Source organism: Heteronotia binoei, chromosome 6 (genome assembly GCF_032191835.1).
Source record: "Heteronotia binoei isolate CCM8104 ecotype False Entrance Well chromosome 6, APGP_CSIRO_Hbin_v1, whole genome shotgun sequence".
Taxonomy (NCBI): domain Eukaryota; kingdom Metazoa; phylum Chordata; class Lepidosauria; order Squamata; family Gekkonidae; genus Heteronotia; species Heteronotia binoei.
The window spans coordinates 113322008-113349739 of record NC_083228.1 but is presented as its reverse complement, the minus strand read 5'-3'; the positions used below and the strand labels follow the sequence as shown (position 1 = coordinate 113349739).

The following is a 27732-nucleotide window of genomic DNA, read 5'->3' as shown; positions in this document are numbered from 1 at the left end:
AAGGGAGGCCCAGGTTCAAATGAGTGTGCTCAGTTATAAAGCTTACTGGGGAAATTTCTTCATAGAATACTTCACAAGCATGCTTCAAAGACTGAAGATGCTAGCATATTCTGCCAGTTTGGTGTAGTGGTTAAGTGCGTGGACTCTTATCTGGAAAAACCGGGTTTGATTCCCCACTCCTCCACTTGCACCTGCTGGAATGGCCTTGGGTCAGCCACAGCTCTTGAAGGAGTGGTCCTTGAAAGGGCAGCAGCTGCAAGAGCTCTCTCAGCCCCACCCATCTCACAGGGTGTCTGTTGTGTGTGTGTGTGTGGGGGGGAGGTAAAGGAGATTGTGACTGTTCTGAGACTCTGAGATTCAGAGTACAGGAAAGAATATAAATCCAATGTCTTCTTCTTTTTCCTTGTGGGAAGGATAGGATAAAAATGTGATAAATCAATGCTAACTATATTTACCTGATACAAAAATGTATGATTGAAAGGGTTTGCTCTGTATTAGGCTATGGGATGGGAGACCATCCAGGCAGACTGGGGCTGCATTGGGGGAAAAGGAGGGGCAAAGCACCTCTGGGGAAAAGAAGGGGCAAAGCACCTCTGTTCATCTCTTGCCTTGAAAACCCCTTGAGTTTGGACTTCATGGGGTTGCCCTGAGTTGGTTGCAACTCAACGGCATACTTTACCTTTATTGGTAGTGGTGACAGTAATCTCTTTGGCAGTAGTGGTGGCTTGAGTTTTTGGTACAGATTCTACCTGGCAAATAACACATTTACTGTGTCCTTGGAGCCCTACCAAAAAAAGAGTCTCTAATCTTGCTTTAAATTCACTGATAGCATGCAGTGTAATTCTGGGGGAGCTCTGTCAAAGATGGTGCCATGTATTCCCTTGTAGAGGACTCTGAACATTCTACCAACACTGATGTAATAAATATCCATCAGCAAATTCAAGCACTCAAACCAGAACATTCTCATAATAGGTCTAATGTATTAATGTATTAACAACTAAAGATTTGATATCTTCAGCTTTTAAAAAAAAGAAAGCTGTTATTTAGAAAAATATCATGCAGGACTGAACATGAGGTAGAAATGGACTTAGAATCATTGAAGAGGTGGAAGGAACCTCCAGGTTCATCTACTCTAACCCCTTGCACGATGCAAGAAACTCACAAATACCCCACACATCCCCAGTGACTCCTGTTCCATGCTTAGAAGATGGCAAAAAACCTCCAGGATCCCTGGCCAAACTGGCCCGCAGAAAAAAAAATTGCTGACTGACCTCAATGTGACAATCAGCATTTCCCTGGGCATGTAAGAAAGGGCCATGAGAACTAAGCACTGATGCAACCCTTCCTGCCCTCCCTCTCATGATCTGCCTAAGTTCACAGAATCAGCATTGCCATCAGGAGAGCCCACCAACCTCCCAAGGAAACCTGTTCCACAGAGGAACTACTCTAACTGTCAGGGAGTTCTTCCAGATGTTTAGCTAAAAACTCTTCTGATTTAATTTCAACCTATTCGTTCTAGTCTGACCTGGGGCAACAGAAAACAACTCTTCACCATTCTCTGTATGACAGCCCTTCAAGTACTTGAAGATGGTTATCATGTCGCTTGGAAGTATGGAGAAAACAAGGGGCTGTGACTTAGTGGTAGAGCACCTGCTTGCCATTCAGAAGACCATAGGTTCAATTCCCAACAATTCCAGCTAAAACAATCAGGTGATGGATAATGTGAAAGACCTCTTCCTGAGATCCTGCAGAGCTGGGGCATTCAGAGTAGACAATACTGACCTTGATGGGCCTGATAGACTTACTAATATTTAGCCAAAAACTCTTTTGATTTAATTTCAATTTGATTTAATAGTCTGATTCAGGACAAGGCAGTTTCAGTTGTTCAAGAATAACAAAACCCTAGATACACTGGGAAACCATTTGCAATTTCAAGTGTTTCCAGAGAAAGTGGGACACAATATGTTATTCTAGTGGTTTCAAATGCAGCACTTGATAGAAGGGACAGTATCCCTTGGAGAAAGCTCACAGATTTTTACTATCTGACATAGGAAGCTTTGACTCTTGAAAACTTATGCCCTGGAAATCTTGTTGAACTTTAGGATGCTACTGGGTTCAAATCTTGCTATTCTACTGCAAACCAACACAGCTACCTGCCTGAAAGAATTTTACACTGTAATATTTCAAATACCTGACAAATCATATCCAAGCTACAATAGATGTATTCATATATTTCCTTATCAAAGACAATATAGAGCCATGAACATACATGAAGTTGCATATACTGGGTCACACCATTTGCCTATCATGGTTTGCATTGTCTACCCTGACTGGTAGAAGTTGTCCATGATGTCAGGTAGAGTATTTCATACCACTTACTACTAGATCCTTTAAAAAAAAAACACTTGAGATGCTGGGGAATTAACTTGGGACCTTTTTCATGCAAAGCAAAGGTAGGAAGTGTACCTTGGTTAAAGTGTACACAGAGTTAAAATTCTACATTAAACTTCCACATTAAATGCAGCAACCCAATCATGCATACCAAGCATACACACACACACACACACACACAGAGAGATACAGGTGGGCTGAAATGCCAGGTGGAATGGAGAAGGAAGGCATGTCTCACTTTCTCCCATTGACTACCATGTGTACAGCCAGTATATTCCTAATGAATCCTGCTTATACTTTGTTTTTGTTGCATTATAGAACTATGAATGAGTGAGGCTGTGTATAAAAAGGTTGACAGTTTTTACTGTCTTTCATAAGAAACAACTTGTGCAGGGTTAGAAGAATTGTGAGTACAGGGGGGGAGAATAAATGTATGTGGAACTGTTCTAAATAACTTCATATTGACTGACATGTTTGCATTAGAATTACATTAATTTAAAAAGCATGTTAGGAGTTGCCAAATGGAAAGATTCTTTAAAAGGATGTATCAGTGGAGACTTTAAGAAAAAGAAGACTGTTTAGAGGTTTTAATAAGAACTTTACAAGGGAATATCCGCATGGAAATCCTCCATGTTAAGGGAAGAAGTACACATGAACTGGGATATACATGAATTGTGAAGTCAGATCATTGGGGTTATATAGATGTCCAAATTTAGAAGCATTATATAAACAACCCTAATATATTGCTAAGTATTTAATTATTTGGGTTTCACTCCAAACCACTGGTTTATACTAATTGCAAGTGGAATTCATCCTGGAATTAAAGATTTGCTTTTTACAGTCTGTTTTACATAAAATTTGATTTAGAGGACTATAGAGGGATGGTGGCTCAGTGGTAGAGCATCTGCTTGGGAAGCAGAAGGTCCCTGGTTTAATCCCTGGCATCTCCAAAAAAAAGGGTCCAGGCAAATAGGTGTGAAAAACCTCAACTTGAGACCCTGGAGAGCCACTGCCAGTCTGAGAAGACAATACTGACTTTGATGGACCAAAAGTCTGATTCAGTATAAGGCAGCTTCATATGTTCATAGAGGACTGTTTACAGTCAGATACTCATGATGCAAATATTAATTTTGGTATCAAAGACCTATTTGTCTGATATGTGAGTTACTATTGTTATTACTTCTGGTTTATATTGTGATGGTTTTACTGGTTTACTTGATGTTTTTTTACTGTATGCTGATAATATTTTATGATTCTGATGTGGGGATTCAGGGATCTGCCTTACAGTAGCTGACCTCTTTTCTCCAAGATCGGGGACAAAGGGTGGTGATCGGGAGGAAGCATCCCAGAGGCACTCTCTTAGTTGTGGGGTGACACAGGGAGCGGTCCTATCCCCGATGCTATTTAATATCTATATGCGCCCCCTTGCCCAGATTGTCAGGAGGTACGGACTGGGTTGTCATCAATATGCGGATGACACCCAGCTCTATCTATTGATGGGCGGCCAGTCCGACTGTACCCCGGAAAATCTAGACCTGGCTCTACAAGCCGTGGCATCTTGGCTCAGACTGAGTTGGCTGAAACTGAACCGACAAAGACGGAGGTTCTCTACCTGAGTCGGGGTGGTCCAAGGGGAGAGATCCATCTGCCGACTCTTGACGGGGTGCCACTAATACCAGTCCTTAAGGTCAAGAGCTTAGGCATGCTCCTTGAGTCCTCCCTTACAATGGAGGCCCAGGTAGCAGCCACTGTTAGATCTGCCTTTTTTTATCTTCGGCAGGTGTGGCAGCTGGCTCCTTTCCTGGAGCACAACGATTTAGCGATGGTAATCCATGCTATGGTCACCTCAAGAATAGATCACTGTAATGCTCTCTACATGGGGCTACCCTTGATGCTAACCCGGAGACTACAGCTAGTGCAGAATGCTGCGGCACGGCTGTTAATGACGCTGCCACGATGGGAGCACATTCAGCCAGTGCTGAAAGAGCTGCACTGGCTACCTGTTGTGTTCCGAGTTCGCTTCAAGGTGTTGGTATTGACCTTTAAAGCCCTTTATGGTCAGGGACCTGCCTATCTACGGGACCGCCTTTCTCCATATATCCCCCAGAGAGCACTGCGTTCAGGGGCAAAAAACTTACTGTCCGCCCCGGACCAAAAGAAGCCAGGTTATGTGTGACAAGATCTAGGGCTTTTTCGGTGGCAGCACCAGAGCTTTGGAATACCCTTCCGGAAGCCATAAGGGCCCTGTGGGATCTGTCTGCGTTCCGCAGGGCCTGTAAGACCGAATTGTTCAAGCAGGCCTTCGATGCTTGACGGAAAGAGGGCTGCCACTGGACATCACATAGAGTGCTGGTAATCACTGTTCGGAAATTCAATGACGCCTATATTGTATGAATGCAGCACCATAGAATGGTTTTAAAAATTGTAATGTTTTTTTTTTAATTGAAATATGTAAATTATGGTTTTATATGTTTTAATGGTTTAACTGTATTGACATGATGTTGTAAGCCGCCCTGAGTCCGCTTGCGGAGAGGGCGGGATATTAGTTGAATGTAATAAATAAATAAATAATGAATAAATAATTCCAAGTGACACTTGGTGCTCCTTTTTTAAAATCAGAAAGGCTATAAATTCATTAAAATCAATAATAATCCTTGATTTCCAAGAATCCACTTTTACAAATTCATATGTGCCAATGTAAATTGCCCAAGATTTCAGTTTTTCATTTTTTTAGGATGTTCCCTAGGGCATTAGATGAAAGAACTGTATTACAAAAGTGTATACCAGGGGTGGCCAACGGTAGCTCTCCAGATGTTTTTTGCCTACAACTCCCATCAGCTCCAGCCATTGGCCATGCTGGCTGGGGCTGATGGGAGTTGTAGGCAAAAAACATCTGAAGAGCTACCATTGGCCACCCCTGGTGTATACTATATTGATGGATATTATAGTCATAAGATGCTTATTTTTCCCATTGCCAAGGCTCAGCTGGTCTAGGATCATAATAATAACTGATGGATTGACATTGACTGATGAATTGACATTGTCAAGGGTTCAATGCCCTGTCACTGTAATCCTTTCCTTGCAGCTCATGGAGGACTGGCACTGATTTAAAACAGCAGGCAGTCTGGATTCCCAAATTTCATTCGTTGCTCTAGCTATCATGCCTGGGATTTCAGAGATGCCTTGGGGACAATGGAAGATTCCTGCTATTTCTTAAATTCCCTATGTCATTGGAGATTTTAACTGACACATTTTAAAATCAATACAATTTCATGCTACTCTAAAGGGAGAAACTTGAGAACGTCATAGGGTAGGGGATGTATGTTGAAAAATTTCCTTAATCGTGAAATGCTGACTCTATGCATTTATACCCTGAGGCTACTCATGTGCTTTGTGTGAAAGTAAACTTGAGTTGACTTCTCTGCAAATTTTTCATATCAGAATAATGATAGAAGGAATTTTTGTAAAAACGAATTAGCATTCTAAACCCCTATAGATTATCAGTGATTAATCTCAACTTTCTTTCCTCTTTATTTTTTTAGGCCCTTCAAGAATGTATTCCCTCTCTAATTAGTCACCTAAGAGATCCCAGTAATAATGACATCATCTTAAATATACTGATAGAAATATCAGGCTATGCACCAGAAGTACTGACCAATTTTCTTCCTACATTGAAAGAAATTGGAGACAGCTTCCCAAGTCTGATTGGAAAAACAGCAAAGATCTATGGAGCCGTTGGACTAATTGATGAGGTACGGAAATTGTCTGTGCTGAGAATAATTATTTATTAGCATATAATGTGTCTGGGCAGCAGTCCTAACACAAGGGTTCTCCCTTCAGTAGCCACAGGAACTAAGAGTAAAAAGACAGTGTGGCTGGATTCAGACAGCCAATTTGAGCCAACACAGGCACTTTCCCCAGGCAGATTAAAAAATCAAGGTCAGACAGGCACAGTTGCTGCCTATTCTGCTCTTGCATTCACCCCATCCTCTGACATCTCTTAGACAGATCAAATAGGTACCAGTAGGGAAGTGGTAGAGCCCTGTGGCAGAGTGGTCAGCTGCAGTACTGGAGTACAAGCTCTGTACATGACCTGAGTTCGGTCCCAGCAGAAGCTTGGTTCAGGTAGCCGGCTCAAGGTTGACTCAACCTTCCATCCTTCTGAGGACAGTAAAATGAGTACCCAGCTTGTTGGGTGTAAAGTCTAGATGACTTGGGAAGGCAATGGCAAACCTCCCCATGAAAAGTCTGCCATGAAAACATAATAATGTGACATCACCCTCAAGTCGGAAATGACTGGTGCTTGCACAGGAGACTACCTTTACCTTTTAGGGAAGTGGTAGCAAAATCTTCTTCTGCACCCCTTCCGCGTTTCCTGGCATCTGACCGCGGGAGCATGCAAGCAAGGTGGATTGGTGGTGGTGTGCATATGCCACTAAAAATGCATGGCCTCTATAAATGTAAAGAGAAAAAAGAAACCCAAATTGCACTAAGGGGGTGGCATACAACAACCGTGTGAACACGTCAAAGTGCCCCCTGCGCAATATATAGACACTTCACGCAGGAGTGTGTGAATGAGATTCGTCCATTCTATTTGGGGGCGGTTCGATTTGAGACGCCTCCCACGTGCACGGAGCTACCTATCTGTACCCAGCCTGTGACATCCACTTTAAACAGCTCCTAAAGGTATATGTTAGTGACTTTTACAACTGTGCAAAGAGCCTATTGCACTGGGGTCTACTTGAATAAAGGGAGAAATCAAGGGGAGGAGGACAGCATGGTCTAGTGCTTAGAATACTGGAATGGATTATGAGACATGGGCTCATATGTCTGTTTGCCATGAAACCTCTTTGGTAACTTGGGGCCAGTCTTTATTTCTCAGACTAACCTACTGCACAAGGCTATTGTTGTGAGGAGAAAAATGGAGGAAGACAGAAATGTGTAAGCTGCCCTGATTTCCTTGGAAGGAAAGGCAAGATTTATTGATTTATTTACTTCAGTTATTTATTTATTTAAATGTTTATATCCCACCTTCCCCTCACCTTCCCCCATGGTTCAAGGCAGCTTGCAATCATAGTTAAAACATTTTCAGTTAAAACCAAAAATAAAACACTAAACCCCAAATCTCTCTCCCCTTAAAAAGATGCCTGCCATTCAAACCCCCTCAAAATCCCTGGCAAACAGGCAGTCCTCGCAGCACCTTCTAAAGATCTCCAAATAGTGCTCCCCTACCTCTTCAAGGAGTCCATTCCACAGAGCTGGAGCCACCATGGAAAAGGCCTGGGCTCTGGTTGGTGCCAGGCAGGTAGGGTTGTCAAGTTCCCAGCTTCCTATTGTACCATAGATTTTTCCTTCCCAAATGGCTAGAGCATCTGGGAAAACCATAGAGTTTTCCCGGAAACACCTAGAGTGGCCCTGCACAGGCACTGCCATTTTGATGATGTCACTTCCAGGTGACATCATTGTGCCAGTGATATAGGGGGAGGTACCCCCTGCCGGCCCAATGTGGGCTGGCAGGTTGGGAACCTCCTGGACAGGGGATTCCCCACCTGGACCGGGGGCTTGGCAGCCCTACAGACAGGCCATCATAAGTGGTGAGGTAGTCAGCAGTTTGCTGCCTGACTACTGTGGTCAGTGCACAGGGACATATGGAAGGAGACAATCCTTCAGATATGCAGGTCCCAGGTCATGAGGGGCTTTAAAGGTCATAATAAGCATCTTGAATTGAACATGGAAACAGACTAGCAGCCTGTGTAGATGCTTAAAAATGGGCAATGTATGTTCCTGGTGACTAGACTTTGCAAATAGTTAGGCTGCTGCATTCTGGACCAGTTGTAGTTTCTGGGTTGTCTTCAAGGGCAGTCCTGTGTAGAGCACATTACAGTAATCCATCCATGAGGTCACAGAAGCATGGATCACTTGGACCAGATCATCAGGTGAGTCTAGGTAGTGAGGCAGAGTCCATGAGCACCCAGGAGCTTTTAACCCACTCTGAGAAAGCCAAGAATATCAGCCATTCCATACAGCATTACCTTTGTCTTGTCTAGATTTAGCTTCAGTTTGCTGTATCTTAGTCATTTTACCATTGCCTTAAAGCACCAGTTCAGAATCAAAATAGACACATCTGAAGGCAATGATAATGAAATGTAGAGCTTGACACCCAACCCCAAAGCAATCTCATTCTGCGGACTCATACACACACAAACACAAGCATAAGTGAGAGTACATACTTCACCTTACAAAACAGAAAAACAACACAATAAATACTATATCCACAACAATACTATATCCAACAAGCATAGTAATAAAACCAGATTACACAAGGAAACAAGGAAATAAAAATAATGCAGTACATTCCATTAAAAATGAAATAGGAGTGGGAGAAAGAAAGATGATAATTCTGCTTACACCTTTCACAATATTTATAGTTCACCTTTCTCACTTGGAGTCGAGACAGATTACATAGATTGAGTCAATACAATGGACAGAATGGGACATTCAGTGAACAATGCAGTAAGAATTAAAGTTGGAACAAACCAGAAATCTAAAAACAGAAGCAAAGCATAAACATTATCATGGTACATTAAATGACGATGGAAAAATTACATAGTAGATCCTTTTTCTGTACAGCAATTTACTGGACGTAGGCTTGTTCCTTGGTGAAATGCCACATACAAAGAATGCTGAAGGCATGACAATCCTGTCCTCTATTGTGAAATCCTGCTTATATCGAGAGATTTAAAATATCCTTTGTGTGATCGTTCTGCCCATTTTCAACACATGTAAACTGTGCCCATCAGCGGGGTATAAAAGCTTGCCTGTGATGAGTATATGATTATTTAACTAGAGTATGAAAATTCCATCTAGGAACACCACATTGTTGTGCATAAGAATTCATGTTATGGGGCCATTTCACAGTCTGCCTGGGAACAGATTAAAGTGATTTGCATTCCACCCTCTGACAGCAAAATGCTGTGTTGCACATTCATGTAGAGTTCTCTCGAGTATCCTAATCAAGGCATTTCAGGAAGCAGCTCTGACCCAGGGCTGACCTGCAGTGGGGGAAGTGCAATATACTTATTGCTATACTGTGCTTTTCCTGGCACAGGTCATCTATGAGCCAGAATTGTGAGCTTTATGTAACACTCTGAGCAGGATTTTTATGTAAATGCATTTATAAATCAGGAACTTTGCAAGTTACTTTAGGCCCATGTGCACCTAATACTATAAAAGCCCTTTCAGCAACCGCTTATTAGATGTTAGACTGGAATAGTTTTACATAGAATTATACAGTAAATTGTTTTAAGACCATTGAAATCCATAAATTTAGACTGGAGGAAATATAGGATTGTACTGTTAATCTGTTTCTAGGGTTGCCAATCCCCAGTTGTGGGGGCAGGAGATCCCATGGTTTGAAGACCCTCCCCTTGCTTCAGGATTATCAGAAAGCAGGGGGAGGGGGTTGAAAGTCTGCTGGGCACTCCATTATACCCTATGGAGACTGGTTCCCACAGGGTATAATGGAGAATTTATCCATGGGTATCTGGGGTTCGAGAGAAGGCTATTTTTTGAAGTAGAGGCACCAAATTTTCTGCATAGCATCTAGTACCTCTTCTCAGAAAAGCTCCCAGGGGCCCCAAAAGAAGATGCTCCTTCCTTCATTATTTCCAATGAAGGGAAGGCATTTAAAAGGAGCATGGTTCCTTTAAATGTGGTGGCCAGAACTCCCTTTTGAGTTCAATCATGCTTGTCACTACCTTGCTCCAGGCTCCACCTGCAAAGTCTCCAGATATTTCCTGAGTTGGATCTGGTAACCCAATTCAACACTTCTATTAGGGTTGCCAGCTCCACGCTCGGAAATACCTAGTGATTTTGGGGATGGAGCCTGAGGAGGAAAGGGTTTGTAGAAGGGAGGAACTTCAATGGGTTATAATGCCATATTTTCCCTTTTCTAGTGACTAAAAATGTTCAAGGCTTTACCAATAATGTCAATATTTATCCTCTCGTTCTAGATATGCCATTTGGCCACTGAGGGTGGGCAATCCCCTCCCCCCCCCACCACTCTCAGTCTTCCTTCCTCATGATTTGTGGAGCAGGAGGAAAAATTGCAGGAGAAAGTGTTAATGGTGATACTTTAGAAATTTTCCCTGTCTCTATGGTCTTGAAGTATTCCTAGATCATCACCTGGAAGTTCTGTCACATCCTCCAAATTTTCATATGGAAATAATGTCACATCCTTTAGGGCACTTTAGGAATTTCAGCAATCTTGATGGTCTTTACCATAGACATCGGGAAAGAGTCTCAAAGAGGATGTGAAATCACCATTGTTCTGGGCAATACCCCCCCAAAATTCTGGAATTTGTCAGTGCAGGACTGGCAATGTAACTGATGCCTATAACAATCAAATTATTATATAAAAGCAAGTCATGACCATGCTTTTGCAGACTAATTTCAGATATTTTTGGAGACTGAAACACTGCAAAACCAGTTCTAGCACAAAGAATAATGTGGTGCACACCTACAAAGGATGCATGCAGTGTAGGCAGTGCTAGTTATACAGTACTGTATCCAGCTCTCTCAGTTGTATGCATGTATGAATTCTGAAAGTACTGCAATAACATTTCACTAACAGAGCCTCCTTTTCCCTCTCACCCTGCTAGGGTAGGATAGAAATATGCAGCTGCCTTAGAATAATTTTGGTCCATATAGACGAGTATTGTGTACTCTAACTTGTATCAACTCTCTAAAATCACTGTACACAGAATTCTTTCTTAGCCCTGCTGTCAAAAGATCCTTTACATGTAGATGCTGAAGCCTGACTGGAGATCCTTATGCGTGCTAAACATGATAAAAGGAATTCACACTAAAGCCATGAATCTGGTTATTTGAGTCTCCTTTTCCTGTTAGAACAAGATGTAAAATGGGGTTGGCAGGGCTGTAGATAAGGTTGCTATGATGTCCCCATCCACTTCTCTGCCTCAGAGGCAAAATTTTCCCTCTGTTTTTCTTTCCCTTTTGTGATTGAGCCATCTTTTGACACATCTCTGTTCTGTATATACTGCACTGACATTTGTGTGCCAATGCAACAAAGGATAAGGGGACAATGCAGTGTCAGCAGCGAGTGGCTGGGGGGACAGGACTTCCCTGACATCATCCCTGCATACCTCTACACTACTTGCTTCTGCTTCCACACTGGAGAGAGGTAGCTATTCCCACCCTTGTGTGGAAGCAGCCTTCGTTATGCATTAGCTATGGGCTGGATGCACCTACAATGTATATTATATAACAATAGACATGTAACTATAGGGATTACAGTTATTATAGAAATCTGAATATATGACTTCCTACTAACATGTCACTGTTTCTGCCCTGCCTTTCTCGAGTTTATTCCAGTATATGTGGATGCACATGTTTCTCTCTCTTTCTTGGCTTCGCGAACGAAGATTTAGGAAGGACATGTATATATAAAGAAATCTCATGACAAGACATCCAGAACAACTGGAATAAACAGTCTTGCAACATAAGCAAAATACTGCTTTAGTTTTATTTGTAAAACAAGTAGAACTCTTTCCACAGGAACACTCAGTCTGGTTTAATGGAGGACAGTTTCTGGAATTCCGGAATGAGTTTCCATCTTTTCCATTATTTTTTAAAGTAATTAGTTGAACTAATGTAGCAAATGTCTGGAAAATTCAGAACTCCAAACAAACTATTCTTGATGTTGTAATGTGGACACTGTCTTTATATTTCTTCAAAGGTTTACATTTGCAGTGTTCCACTCATTTTCTGGCTATTATCAAGTTTTGTTACAGAGCTAAGAATCATAAACATTTATCCAAGGGCACTGTAATTCACAGTACATGATCTATAGGCCTTTAGGAGAAATCATGCATAGCTCTGGAATTAGATGTCATCAATGTGCTGATGATTCTCAGCTCTACATTGCTCTCTTCAAATCCTCTGATGGTGTGATAGAGGTCTTGAGCCACTGCCTAACTGTTGTGTCAAATGGCTGAAAGTAGTAGGGTTGCCAGTCCCCCAGTCCGGGTTGGGGTTTCTCTGATTTTGGGAGCTCCAATCTACTGCCCACCAGCTGGCCAGCGGGGGAAGCCCCGGTCCCGAACAGCTCCCTTCCACATCGACAGCACGATGACATCACCCAGAAGTGACATCATCACACCAGGCACATTGTGCACAGGTACTCCAGCATTTTGGCCAAAACTCCATGGTTACCACAGAGTTTTTAGCCAAAATGCTAGAGCGTCCACACATGTTGTGCCCAGCACTGGAAGCAAGGTGAGACCTGGTACCCTAAAATTGAATCTTGACAGGATGGAAGTAATGTTTTGGAAACCTAAAGTATCAAATGACATTATGCATCTCACTTTTGATGGGGTTCAGCTGACCCTTGCTGACTAAATTAAGAGCCTAGGGGTGATGCTAGACCTCACATTGCTGCTGGAAAAGCAAGTTAACTCTGCAGCAAAAAAATACCTAGATAGCACTGTAACTCCCCAAACTGTTTTGTAAAAAGTTCTGGAGGGGGAAGAGAATTAACTGCTGTAACTCCCAGGTGGAGGCAGCAGAGGTGGAGGTGGTGGGTGGCTGGTACAGGCTGGCGGGATAGAAGGTCACTGCTGCAACCCCCCCTGCCAAAAAACACAAGCACCTGAGGAAACTGACACTGTAGACTTTATGATTTAAGTCTCTTGAAACATGACCTTTGTTTATTATTGTGATTTTGAATTTGATCGGAGTGTCTTGGGACAATATTACTTCTCTTTTTATCTAACTTGTTTCACCCCATAATATTTCTTCAGTATCCTGCAGAATGAACTATGATGCTTTTGTTCTGCAGACTGTCATATGGTGGCATGCTGACAGCACCTACAAGTAATAAATCTTACTTTATGAGAATGTAGCCATTGGCAGTACTAGGAGACAGATTGCAAGCTTTCTGATAAATGACCTGCCTTCAGAATTGAAGGCTTGGTCCAGATGACTGAGCCAAGAGACTACCCTACAGTAATTCAGTAAAACTTTACCAAATCATTGTAGGTTGTGTTAGTCTCTGGTATGGCAGAAGTAATCATTATAATAGGAGTATAAAAAGTGAAGAAACTCATGCTGAAAAGATGACTTTGTGACATTGATTTTGATTTTTAAAAAGATATGCTGTTCTAAGAGTTCGTAATTTAGAGAGCCAGAGAGAGTTAGTGTGGTGTAATACTTAGAGTATCAGCGGAGACACTTGGATTCACATCCCTCACTCTGACATAATGGATGGCCTGGGCCAGTCACATTTTCTTGGCCTTCATGGTGAATTTCACAGAATTTGTGGTGAAGGTGAAATGGAGAAGGGGAGTTGACGATCACTGCTCACCCTTTGCTGAGATGGGTTCTAGATCAAATCAAGCATGAGCTCTCCCTAGACACTAAAATGACTAAATGGAGGCTATTGTACTATGGTGCCATTCTAGGAAGACAAGAGTCACTGGAAAAGACAAAGAAAAAGTGCATAGCGGCAGGAAAATAAGAAGATCCAATGTGAGATGGATTGATTCAGTCAAGGAAGTCACAGTCCTCAGTCTGTAAGACCTAAGCAAGGCTGTTAGAGATGGGATTCTTTGGAAGACATTAATTCATAGGGTCACCATAAATCAGAAGCAACTTGACTGTTAGGGTTGCCAGGCATGATTGTTGTGCTGTGGGGGCATTTGGGGGTGGTCTGGGAGTGGGCGGGGTCATCGTTGATGCAATGACATCATGCAGAAGTGACTTCATGGTGTCAGCAATGTCAGGGACAATGTTCTGATTTCTGGGCAAATTATTTAGTTAAAATTGGGCTCAAACCATAGAGCTTTGCCCAAAAAAGCACAGTGTCACCACTAGGATGATGTCACTGCTACGTGACATCATCTTGTCAAGGATATCACATGCTGACATTGCTGTTTGGGGGAGGGTAGAAGCCCCAAAAACCAGGGGATTCATTGCCCAGACTGGGGATCTGGGAACCCTATTGACTGTACACATACATATATTCATGTTTCTTAGGAGGTCATATGAATGTATATGCTTTTGCAAAGTCTGTGCTAGGATTTTATTTCATCTTCCCAAGAAGATCACACCCAGTTCTTTCATGACTGCAAACTTATATGTCTTGTTGTTTGTGCAAGTAACTCTGACCCACCTTCTCACCTGGACTACATCATTTTCAGGATTCACAGGAAATTGTGGGGAGAACAGAAAGGCAGCAAAAGATCTGTTTCTCTCAGTCGAATGTTGGTAGAATCTAGTTCTTATGTGAAATGCCTTTAGAAGTACTGGTTGTAATTTGTGCCCCCATGCAGTTTTGCACTGATTCTGCAAACCATGTTTTAGACTAACTCTTCATATTCAAAGTTGGAGTCCAGTGGCACCTTTAAGACCAACAAAGTTTAATTCTGGTTTTAACTTTTTGTATGCATGTACACTTCTTCAGATACTTCAGCTATCTGAAGAAGTGTACATTACATGAAGGTTTGTTCCCAGAATTAAACTTTGTTGGTCTAAAAGGTGCCACTGGATGCAAACTTTGTTTTATTGCTTCAGACCAACATGGCTACCCACCTGAAACTATGTTCACATGCATTTGTTTAAGGAATATGAATGCAGTATTAATTGGCTGCACTCAGAAAACATGACTGCTCTCATAATATGCATTATCCACTTCTGTTGTTCCAGAACAGTTTCTATTGGTTTTTTTTAACAAAGCAGTATCAGCCATATTTTTTTGTTCTAATCTACTATATTTGTCCAGTTTCCCCTAGTAAACCCAGAATATGCGTCACAGGACCCAGAAGGCTGTTTACGTCATATGAGATACTATTTCTAGTCCAGGAAATGTAATATTGTGTTTGGTTGCAGTCCCATCTTGATAACTAGCCAGTCAGGTTTTCAGCCAAGGAGTGAGTCTGGCTTCCCCCAGATTTTAGGAAGAAGCTTTAATCTGGTATGCTTGACAGTCAGTGGGCTATTTGCCAAGTTCCCTGGGTCATTTGCCTCTGTTTGCTTCCTTCCAGAGGAAGGAGGGGAACTTGCAAGGAAGGCAACTCTGACCCAAATCTTAAAGGCCCAAAACAAGACACTGGCTTTTGCCATTGTTTCTCTGGCAGAAGATTCATCTGATGCTTGCAAAGTATCCATTAATGTCAGTGAAGGCAGAAGGTCCCTGGCCCTCTACTATCCAGAAGAAGAGCAAGAAGATGGCCCATCAAATCCCAATCAGAGGGGCATACCTGGGAAGAAGAAGGAATTCCCCAATGATGGAAGCAACAGTGAGTTGAGAGGCAGGGCCAATTTCCACATGGGGATTTCCCCCTGGGTGGAACACAGTATGCCACTGCATTGTTTGGAAGTCTCCACACAACACTGTGCTGTTTCCAAATATGGCTCATGGAACTCTCAGCCTTCCTCTTTTAAGCCAGAGCAAAGATTCTAACTTGACAAGGAAACATTACTGTGACTGCAGTCAGAGCCTCTGTGCAGAATGGGGAAATTTTGGGCAAATTCTACGGTTTTGAAGATAAAATGCATAGTGGTTTGGGCCCAAAACTAAAGCATAACGTGTGACATTGCCAATTCGATGACATCATCTGGAAGTGACATCATCACATCAGGGACATCGTGCACAATGTCCCACCCACCATTGTCCCGCAATGGTGAGGGGACCTGGCAACCCTATTTATTATGTGTGGAGAGAGGCCTCAGAAAAACATACTTAAGTGGTATATTTTTGGCCTACAGGGCCTTACACTTTCATACTCCTTGCAAGTAGGGTTGATGCAGTGAGTCTGGAAGCATGTGTGTGTGCATGAATCACAACAGGTAGGGAAGAGTGTGTCCTGGAGAAGGCCACCACCTAGATTTTACTGAGTTATCTTTTGTTGTTCAGGATGGTGAAAACAATGATACTTTTGCCAGCCAAGTTAGAAAAGACTTTAATATATTGCTACCATCAGATCTATTGTCTGGTCAGCACTGGCATAAGAGTAAGGTAGCAAAGTGCTGAGGTGTTAGAGTGGACTTCAGACTGAAGGCCAAAGGGTTACAGTTTCCCCTACATTAATAATGTCCTGTAAGTAGAAAACTATCCTAGGATGCAAAGGACTACTTCTAGATGAGGATGCAAAGAAGAAGAAGAAGACTGCAGATTTATACCCCGCCTTCTCTCTGAATTAACGACTTACGGTGGCTTACAATCTATATCTTCTCCCCCCACAACAGACACCCTGTGAGATGGGTGGGGCTGAGAGGGCTCCTGCGAGAGCTATGGCTAACCCAAGGCTATTACAGCAGCTGTCAGTGGAGAAGTGGGGAATCAAACCGGTTCTCCCAGATAAGAGTCTGCAACTTAACCACTATACCAAACTGGCTCTGCAAAGGACTAGGTTAAGATTTGTAAAAAACCAGGGATATTTTACATGGGTGAGCATTAATAATATGACCAGCTCCCAGTAACTTGCAGTGGAACAGTCCATATCTAACATCTCATTGGTACAGCCCTCTCAGAATTCTACTGCTTCATTCTGCTGAATGTATATCCCAGGCCTCAAATTTTCTCCCAGTGCAAATATGCTGCTTTAGAGCATAAGGAAAGTTAAGATAGAAATATTTACATATTTGGCAAGTGCATCCATTCTTCTGACACATATGTTTATTTTAAAATGTAACCTGCCTTCCTGTTTTGGGTAATTAATGCCCTAAATGGCTTCAAATTACATATTTGTGTCTTATGGATGTTACTTCCATTCTATGAAGCAAGATTAATATCCATTCATAATTTGATTGTACTGAAATGTTATGAAAGGAAATCTGTTAATTTGCTGTTTCAAGTCACTACCTGAGGAAATAATATTTCTGTACACAAGTATATATGTGTGTGTGTCTACACACACACACATATGACTTTGACAGGCAGGTATATGTCCACATGAATCATAAAAGTTTGGAGCCAGATACTAACGCACAAATTCATATCTGTGTGCTCTCACAAACATCTGGTGGAGAGGAAGAGTTAAGAGGACCACATAATGGTATTAGTGATAGAATTAGTATGTCCAAGTACTGGTAATGTCAAATGCAGGAGGCAAGTGTCATACAGCAATGGGAGTCATTTTTGCCCTGCCACAGTTACTAAGCTCATCATAGCCTGTGTCTAGACCACATACCTGTGATATTTCCTCCTAATGTATCTGCTTAAGTGTTTAGCAACTGGCATTACATCCTGTTGCCTTTCTCATTTATCTTAAGTTATTCTGACATGCTGACTTAGCAGAGTGTTTGGTTACAGCTGGCTGTGCCATCAGGAACACTATTTATTTGAAGGGATGACATAGGTTGGTAGTGGTGTTTTTTCATGACTAGGTCCAGTTTCAGTGACAACTGGAAAAACCTTTCACTGGATCGTTCTTAAAAATATTTATGGAAGTGACAAGAGAAGTACAGCAATGGTGAACTTGCCAGCTCCATTTCAGCATCTGCCACTCTCTACTTTACAAAACAAGAAGTCCTTCTCATCCTTAATCCAAATAACCATTGGGTCGAAAATACTAGTGGTAATATGGCAAATGTAGTTTGTTGTTGGACTTTATTTAAAATGGTCATGTTTTAAGGTTTTGGTCATCTGAAACAGAGTCACTATTTTAGTTGCTTTTTAAATACTGCGGTGATGTTTGTGTGTAAGGGTGATTGGAGCTCCCTCTGTTTATTGATCTTCCTCTTGTCATCACCCATGAACAACCCTCAACAGCCTCAGAATCAGGAGGAAAGGGGCTTTCCAGCTCCTTGTTCTTCCTTCTCTTCCTTACTTGCTGCCTGGGGAGGGTAGCCAGGCACTGTTCTCATCAGCCCCTTCCCAACTGATCTGAAAGGTGACCTGACAGGATGTACATTTCCTCCGGTGGCACCAGTCCTCTCACAGGGATTCCTTTCCCTAGAGAGAGTCAGTGGCTGAAGCCAAGACCTTCCTCCTCTAAAGCTGCCCTGGGGCTCTTTAAAAGTACAGGCCTCTGAGGCAGCTGACTGAACCACCATCCTGGAACAAATCCCTGGGACGGTCTGGGAAGGTTCCTGCCCCCAGTTTGTTTTAGCTCTGTATTAATATTATGTATGTAAATGAAGTCAACATTGGAAATATATTCCCCCCAAGAGTGCTAGCAACTGAAGTTTAGCATTATAGGGTAGCACTGTGAAAGAATTTATATATCTGTGAAAAATGGATAACAAGGCCATGTGAAAAGGGATTGAGGTAGAATTTGGAGTGAATATTATTCTTCTAGCACTTTTGGATATGTGAAGCCATATCAAAAAATCATTGTGGCCCTTGCCAAATCCACAGTGTTTTTCATTAAATTACTTTTGAGTCATGAATAAACTGCGACTGTTCTTTATATTCTATTTCAAGCCAGCCCATTTTTATTATCACAAGCAAAATATGAGCTCCTGAGAACGAAAACTATATGTATTCTCACAATATTTTCATTTTACATGCCCATTGTTGTGACTTAAATTCACATGGTTGAGAGTTGAGCGTTTGAATGGCTGAGGCTGTAAAATCTCCATAGCAGTGTATCTGTGAGTGAAACCTGTAGGCACAAAAGCATCCCAGGCCTTTTCCTCAATTTAAATTGAATAATTGACCAGCAACAGAAACTGACCCACATTTTAAGTTTCAGCCTCTGACACTAGACCCTGTGGTCAAGGTCAGAAAACAACTGTCCAGTGATATTCCTTCTATAATTTTCAGACACAGCTGTGGGAAACATTATGATCCTTCAGAAGATGACATTCCAATTGCTCTTTTTTTACCTTCCAGGTTTCAAATTTAAATTTCATGTTCTGTTGTTTTTCTTCCTGGATTTCAAGATAGATAGTGTCAGTATTTCTTCATATCTTTCATTTAAAATTCTGTTGCTTTTAATAACTTCAAACAGTATAGATTTATCCTTCTTTTAAATGGAAATAAATCAGAACCATTTTTATTCTGAAGGAATTCCAGCAATGTGTGCCTTTTTAAAAAAATGTAATTGAATACTCAGAAAAAAATGAACTTGAAGATGAAATACACAGAAACACAGCTGGCACTATTAAAACTGTTTCAAAGAAAAGAAATAAGCAGGGTATCTATTAGAAAATAATAGGCTAATGCAAGCTTTGCTATTTTGCTTATAAACACAGCATGAGAACACAAGAGGTAATGGCCTCATTTTCATTATTGTGGTGACAAGTTCCAAAATGCATGCAGTGAAGAGTTTTATTATATATACACTCCATTTACCTTTCCATTATCTTTACAGCCAGCAAAGTGAATCATCCTGTCTGGAAAATCCATGCCATTCTGCAAAGACATAAAATCAGTCCTGAACTCTTATTCATACATCATCCTACATGTTAAAACTAAGGACTACTATAAATATGTAAACATTAAGGCTTGGTTCAAGCATCATGCAAAGTCACAGTTCAATTAAAATAACTGTATTTAGTTGCTCATCCAAACATCCAGGCCCACTGACTCACATGAACACATGAAGCTGAGTAAGACTATTAGCCCATCAAGATCAGTATAGTTTACTGTGTCCGACATCAGGTCTCCAAGGTCTCAAGCAGAGGTCTTTCTAGGATTGCCAATCCCCAGGTGGGGGCAGGGGATCCCCTGGTTTGGAAGCCCTCCCCCCATTTCAGGGTCATCAGAAAGCAGGGGGAGGGGAGGGAAATGTCTGTTGGGCATTCCATTATTCCCTGTGGAGACTTATTACCATAGAAAATGACGGAGAATTGATCTGCAGGTATCTGGGGCTTGGGGGGGCTGTTTTTTGAGGTAGAGGCACCACATTTTCAGTGTAGCATCCAGTGCCTCTCCCCAAAATACCTCCTAATTTTCAGAAGGATTGGACCAGGGGGTCATAAGAACATAAAAACATAAGAGAAGCCATGTTGGATCAGGCCTATGGCCCATCCAGTCCAACACTCTGTGTCACACAGTGGCCACAGTACACCCACACACACACACACATATATACTGTGGCTAATAGCCACTGATGGACCTCTGCTCCATATTTTTATCCAATACCCTCTTAAAGCTGGCTATGCTTGTAGCCGCCACCACCTCCTGTGGTGGTGAATTCCACATGTTAATCACCCTTTGGATGAAGAAGTACTTCCTTTTATCCATTTTAACCTGACTGCTCAGCAATTTCATTGAATGCCCACAAGTTCTTGTATTGTGAGAAGGAGAGAAAAGGACTTCTTTCTCTGCTTTCTCCATCCTATGCATAATCTTGTAAACCTCTATCATGTCACCGTGCAGTCGACGTTTCTCCAAGCTAAAGAGCCCCAAGCGTTTTAACCTTTCTTCATAGGGAAAGTGTTCCAAACCTTTAATCATTCTAGTTGCCCTTTTCTGCACTTTTTCCAATGCTATAATATCCTTTTTGAGGTGCGGTGACCAGAATTGTACACAGTATTCCAAATGAGACTGCACCATCGATTTATACAGTGGCATTATGATATTGGCTGATTTGTTTTCAATTCCCTTCCTGATAATTCCCAGCATGGCGTTGGCCTTTTTAATTGCAATCACACACTGTCTTGACATTTTCAGTGAGTTATCTACCATGACCCCAAGATCTCTCTCTTAGTCAGTCTCTGCCAGTTCACACCCCATCAACTTGTATTTGTAGCTGGGATTCTTGGCCCCAGTGTGCATTACTTTGCACTTGGCCACATTGCACCTCATCTGCCACGTTGACGCCCACTCACCCAGCCTCAACAGATCCCTTTGGAGTGCCTCACAATCCTCTCTGGTTTTCACCATCCCAAACAATTTAGTGTCATCTGCAAAATTGGCCACTTCACTGCTTACTCCCAACTCCAGATAATTCAAGAAATATCTGGGGACTTTGGAGGTGGAGCCAGGAGACATTGGGGGTGGAGCCAGGAGCAAGGATGTGACAAGCACAATTGAACTCCAAAGGGAGTTTCTGGCCATCATATTTAATTCTATGAGCCCAAAAATAGTCCAATTCTATGAGCCCTATCCTTCATTATTTCATATGGAAGGAAGGCATTTAAAAGGTGTCCCTTTAAATATGATGGCTAGAACTCCCTTTGGAGTTCAGTTGTGCTTGTCACATCCTGGCTCCTGGCTCCACCCCCATTGTCTCCCAGCTCCACCTCCAAAGTCCCCAGATATTTCTTGAATTAGACTTGGCAACTCTAGATCTTTCATATCACCTAATTCTTCTAAATGAAGGTACCAGGGACTGAATCCAGGACCTTCTGCTTGCAAAGCACGCTGCACGTTCACTTTTCTTTATTATTTCTTCACATAATCCAAGAGCTGATCTTCAGACACTAAAAACAGATTCTGGGAATGAGCCCTATTATTAGTGAAGACCTGAAAATAGACTGATAAATAGGGTTGCCAGATCCAACTTTAAAAAAAAAAATCTGGGGACTTTGAGGGTGGAGCCAGGAGCAGGGGTGTGACAAACATGATTGAACTCCAAAGAGACTTCTGCCAATCACATTTAAAGGGACCACACACCTTCCTCCCATTTGGAAATAATGAATAGAAGCACCTTCTTTTGGGGCTCATAGAATTGGACCCCTGGCCCAGGCTTTTTGATACTTGGGGGTGTTTTGAGGAGAGGCACTGGATGCTATGCTAAAAATTTGGTATCTCTACCTCAAAAAACAGCTCCTCTAGGGCCCCAGTTACCCATGGTTCAATTATCCATTATACCCTATGGGAATCAGTCTCCATAGGGTATAACAGAGCGCCCAGAAGACATTTCCTCCCCCCCCCCCTTGGTTCTCTGATAACCCTGAAGCAGGCGAAGGGCCTCCAAACTGGGGGATCCCCTGCCCCCAACAGGGGATTGGCAACCCTACCATTAAACAAGGCTCTAACTGATTCTTATAATTCCCATATAATTTCACAGCCCCTTTTCTTAGGCTGTTATAGCCTTGGCTTTTCTGCAGAGTTTGATCCTTGAGAATCCCTACCCAGCTTGTATGTGCCCTTTGCTATCATTTCCTTTCCTTTCATGTTTGCCCACCTCCCTCCTATTTAGAAAAGAAATTCTGGACCTTCAGTGCTCTGTGTGTTTACCACTGAGGCAATCAAATAGTAATGATAGTTGAATAATGATTCAGAAATGTGGCTTAATAAAAATATATTAATACAATAATATCTACTCAGTGGCCCTGGAGCCATGTGGCTGTTCTGAGCTCCACTGCTCAATGTGGCACCCAGCCTGTGTTTCAGGAAAGTGGGCAAGGGCCTTGCTTGGTGGGGCCTGTGGTTGATTGTTCATTCCCACCTTGCAACAGCCACTGCTGGAGGCACAGAAAAGCTGCAAGCCTCCCTGACTTGTAGGCTTTTTGCCAGGGATAGAAGTAAATGTTGATGGCAGGGTTGCCAACTTCCAGGTGAGATCTCCCAGAATTACAGCTGATCTCCAGACTACAGTGAACAATTCCCCTGGAGGAAATGGCAGGGTCGAAGGGCAGATTCTATGGTATACCATAGATTCTTGATGAAATCACTCCCCAAATCCCCCTCTTCATAGGCACTGCCCTGAAATCTCCAGGAATTTTCCAGGCCAGAGTTGGCAACCCTAGTTGATGGTAATTGTGACTGGAGCTCTCCACAACCCATTGAGTTGCATACCATTGGCTTAAAAGATTGCTGCACAAGCTGTTAAAGTAAAAACTTACCCAGAACATAGTGTATAGTAAATTAGGTATTTGTACTGAATGAAACAAAGTGATAAACTGCAGTACTGCAGTCTTAAGCTCTGCTCACGGCCTGAATTCGATCCCGGCGGAAGCTGGGTTCAGGTAGCCAGTTCAAGGTTGACTCAGCCTTCCATTCTTCCAAGGTTGGTAAAATGAGTACCCAGTTTGCTGGGGGTAAAGTGTAAATGACTGGGGAAGGCAATGGCAAACCACTCCATAACAAAAAGTCTGCCAAGAAAACATTGTGATGTGATGTCACCCTATGGGTCAGTAATGACTACCTTTGCCTTTTTTTTACTGAATGAAAAATATTTTTTTTGCCCTGCAAGCCATAACTTGACCTTGGGCTGGCCCAATATGCTTTTCTGTTCTATGACGTTGGGTTGGGCAATCTAAGAAGAGCTCCCCAGAATTCTTTGCAATGGATATTGGGCACAGCTGTGAGACTGCCTGCTACTTGGTTTCAGTGCTTATGCAGTACAGCTGGCCTTGGGGTGACCTTTTCAAAAAGGCAAGCAATCTGGCAAAAAGGAAAAAAGACCCTTTGTGCCTGTTTTGGCTTGGTTTTTGCTCCTAGGCTAAGTTCTGACTGACTTTTGTAGGAATCTCTTGCAGAAATCTTAAAACAATGCTGTGTCTGTTAAATAACTTCTCCAAAGGAAAAAAAAAATCAGAAGCCCTTTATAATGTGCTGATTATTTACCTTGATACGAGTGAACCCTTTGCCAAGATATATCTAGAATCACTCCATATTTTCCTCTGCTGTTTCCTTACACTCTTTGATGATGCAAAATAAAACGTTTTAAGCTGTTGCAACTCTTAATGTTAACATTGTCCCCCTGTCAACAAATATAATTGTAATATCATAAAAATGTAAAGCTATTACCCATAAGTAACATAAACATACAACCCCCAAGCCTATAATAACAATGGTGAAAATGTTTTTTAAAAAACCCACTTTCACCAGAAACTTTTGATCTTAATTATGCCAAGGATAATCATTTCTTTTAAGTGAAGGGATGGGGGGTGCTAGAAGGGCTTGGGGTTTAAGCTTGGCATCCTTCTCTTTCCGCACTTTTGCTGCATATCCTATAACAGCACAGTTTATGATTCCTTGACAGTATTCTAGATGAGTAGCAAAATTTCTGCACTTGGATTCCTACCAGATGAATCAAAAGTTGGAAAAGTCTGATAAAAAGAAAACCTTATTTTCCCATTTGTATCTCCAGCAAACTTTTCTTTGGGAAACAGAATTCTTCCAATTAAGCCCTTGTTTATGTCTTCATCTGCCTAGCCTTAAGTAAACATGAGAGGAGGGAGTATACAATGATGACTTCCCAAATACCGTAGCTGCCTTCTAAGATGCAAGGATTCTCCTTCCTGCACTTAATTTAGAATCACTATACTGTGTCATTTCCAGGGACTGAATACCAGCAATTCCACATCTTTTACCCATTCAACTAGAATCCAGTTTCTCTGCATATTACATTTTATCAGACCTGTCCTCCAAGAGCTCATGGTGACATATAAGGTTCTCTCCTCATCTGTTATTTATCAGCACAACAACCCCCTGACTTGCCCAAGGTCATCCACTGAGTTTCATGCTAAGGGGGATTTGGAACTGGGTCTCCCCAGGCCTAGTTCAGCACTCAAAGCCAATACACCACATAGCTGTACCAGCACAGTGTACTTTGTCCACAATAATTTATTTTATTTATTTTATCAAATTTATATCCCGCCCTCCCCTAACGGGCTCAGGGCGGCAATAAGGTATTTCACCATATTTATAGGTTGAATGAAGGTGAAAAAATTATATTTCTGTTCCTTACCTGTTCCAAAACCTGATCCTCCCCCAAAAAAACAGGCTCCCTGAATGGCCCTTTGGGGCAAAACTTCTTAACTATACATGGATTTAACATAGGAATCCTGCTTAGAGAAGGCAAATAAACACTATAGATCAATAAATATTCTGTGCTTGAAGCAAAGTTGTACTGCTGCTAAGTCCATCTATAGATGACAAGCAACAGAATGATCCCAACAGATGTTAACTGAAAAATTAATGAGTGCCTCAGTTCAATTTAAATATTCAAGAGGAACATGTTAAATGTCTTTACAAAAACATTCATGTGCTGCCTTTCTTTCATTTGTGCCCTGGGTAGTGGTCCCCTTACGAGGTTTTTTTGTTGTAGTAATTACCAATTTTCTTTGGTATCGTTGAGTGGTTCAAAGTGCTCCTCACCTATCCTTGTGATCTGTAATAGTATTTTAACATATTCTGTTCTATACTATGTCATAATTAATTGTATCATAATGTAAACATTAATCTTATACACCAACATATTTAATTTTCTTCATCAGTTTCGCAGTGACAAATAATATGTAATTAGAAATAAGACAGGGTTGGCTCTCCCACACAATATTTTAGTGGCAATTACCAATGATAATTATTTATATAACCTCAGCCTTGTACTCCCCCCCTTTGCATTCAACTACACAAATTTGTTGATGAAGGAGAAATTCCAACAATCACTCATTAGTTCTAACTGCAAATTAAAACAAATAATCTGATCATGCTGCCAAATTAAAAAAAAGATCTTTAATTATGACCTTGTAGAGTAGCCAGGTCTGTGTTGGAAAATACCTGGAGACTTTGGGGGTGAATCTGGGAGAGGGTGGGATTTGGGGCGGGGAGGGGCCTCAGCAAGGTACAATGCCATAGAGTCAACCCTCAAAGCAGCCATTTTCCCCAGGGGAACTGATCTCTGCCAGCTGGAGATCAGGTGTAAAAGCAGGAGATCTCCAGGTCCCACCTGGAGGCTGGCAACCCTGCCTTTGAAATAAAGTTTGCCAAATGCCAAAAACAATGATAAATTGAACTAGGTTTGACAAAATAAAGGAGTATATTTCTACAGAGAGAATGAAATAATGATCACTGCCAGTGATAGAGAAGAAGGACCCTGTTCAGGCCTGCTTATTTCCAACAATTAATGTGCCTTTGTTTTCTATAGAAAGGCAGAATGAAACAACAGAGGATAACTGCAGCCTGTTCACACCTTGGTGAAGTAGATGCCACATAAAAGAATGCATTTAAATTAAAAACTTTAGCAAACATCATATTAGCACTGACAAATCCCCCCTAAATTTGAATGTAGACAGAACATAGGGGGCAGTGCTAAGCGTATCTAATCAGAAGTTAGTCCCATTGAATTCTGTGAGGCTTGCTCCCAGGAAAGTGCTCTTAGGATTGCAGCCTCTGGAAAAGATGAAGCATGGCTCCTTAAACACTAAGGTCTCCAAAATGTATATGTTTATTCATCCCTACAGCAGACCAAGGACATTTAGACTGTAATGTTGTATACTCTGCTTAGGAATAAACCATGCAGTATTCAGTGGGATATACTTGTGAGCAAACATGCATAGTCAGGTTGCCCCATTTTTACTTTATGAAGTGGTATTTGTGGCAGGCAGGAGGGAAGGTGCCATAGTGCAGACAGCCCAGTCTCCTCAGATCTTGGACACTTAATAGGGTTGGTACTTGGATGAGAGACCACCACTCTGCAAAGGAGAGCCATGGCAAACCACCTCTGCTTCTCACTTGCTTTGACAGCCCCTTGTCATGAGTTGTTATGACTTGATATCACTTACAAACTTGTGGCAGTTCCTGCTGATCTAGGAGTGACCCACTACTCCAGTCTCCTGGCCATCTTCATCAAGTCCAAACTACAAAGACATCACAAACGCATTATAGTACAACATGGATGACTTCCAGTCACTGCATGGCAGATGAAATGCTACTAAATTGCAGCCGCACCCCATTTTGTAAATGGTTTATGGTGTTATTTAACCAATTATTTTGCCTACATTTCTAGTGTTTTTATGTCCTAGCTGGACCTGTCAATATATATATATATATATATTGCAAGTGTGCCCTTAAAAGTGAAATGCTATGTTCCTAGTGGTCATAAAACAAATACTGTAGCAATGTTGTGATTTGTAGCTTTCTTTTGGTAACATGATCACAATCAATGTGCATTTTAAAATAATGGCTTCTGCTTTCAACACCATCCCTTCTTAATACTTAGGAGAGAGCCCGAATATGCCTGATCTACTTGGTTAATCAACTAGCTAACATGGAACATTCATTCCATCATATCCTTCTGCTGGAGATTAAGCACATCACAGACACCTTCTCCAATATCTTGGGCATCCAGAGCAGAGACATATACCGTATGAGTAACAGTTTCACTGCCATAGCTAAACTTCTCATTCAACAGCTGGAAAATGACACTACCTCTGACAGCAGGTAAAACCAGTGTTCTTGTGCCTTTATTTGAATGACTTGATACAGCATGTTTTTGAATGTGTGAGCATGGCAGACATCTACAGCCATATTAAACAGTATTTTCTCATTGACTGCTGAACAGTCATATGGTTCAACGACTGATGATTTCTGTAATCGTTGCTGTAGTTTTAAGGAGATCCAAAAGGCATACATGAATGACAAAGGACAAATGATATTGATTGATATGAACCTCTACCTGATGACCAAATCTCTGATAG

At 41.8% G+C, this 27732-nt stretch overlaps 1 protein-coding gene across 7 annotated transcripts in view; it reads left to right on the top strand.

Annotated features, from left to right (window-relative positions):
• Positions 1-27732, top strand: part of VEPH1 (ventricular zone expressed PH domain containing 1) — a 180597-nt gene that overhangs the window by 50013 nt on the left and 102852 nt on the right. For 6 of the 7 annotated variants that reach the window (XR_009555592.1, XR_009555591.1, XM_060242382.1 and 3 more), the window contains exons 5-6: positions 5934-6143; positions 27255-27475. Coding sequence is in view for 5 of the 7 variants with exons in the window: in XM_060242382.1 (XP_060098365.1) it covers positions 5934-6143; positions 27255-27475 (431 nt within the window). In the remaining 2 variants the exon portion in view is untranslated. The remainder of the gene's footprint in view (positions 1-5933; positions 6144-27254; positions 27476-27732) is intronic. The other variant, XM_060242385.1, reaches the window with a different exon arrangement.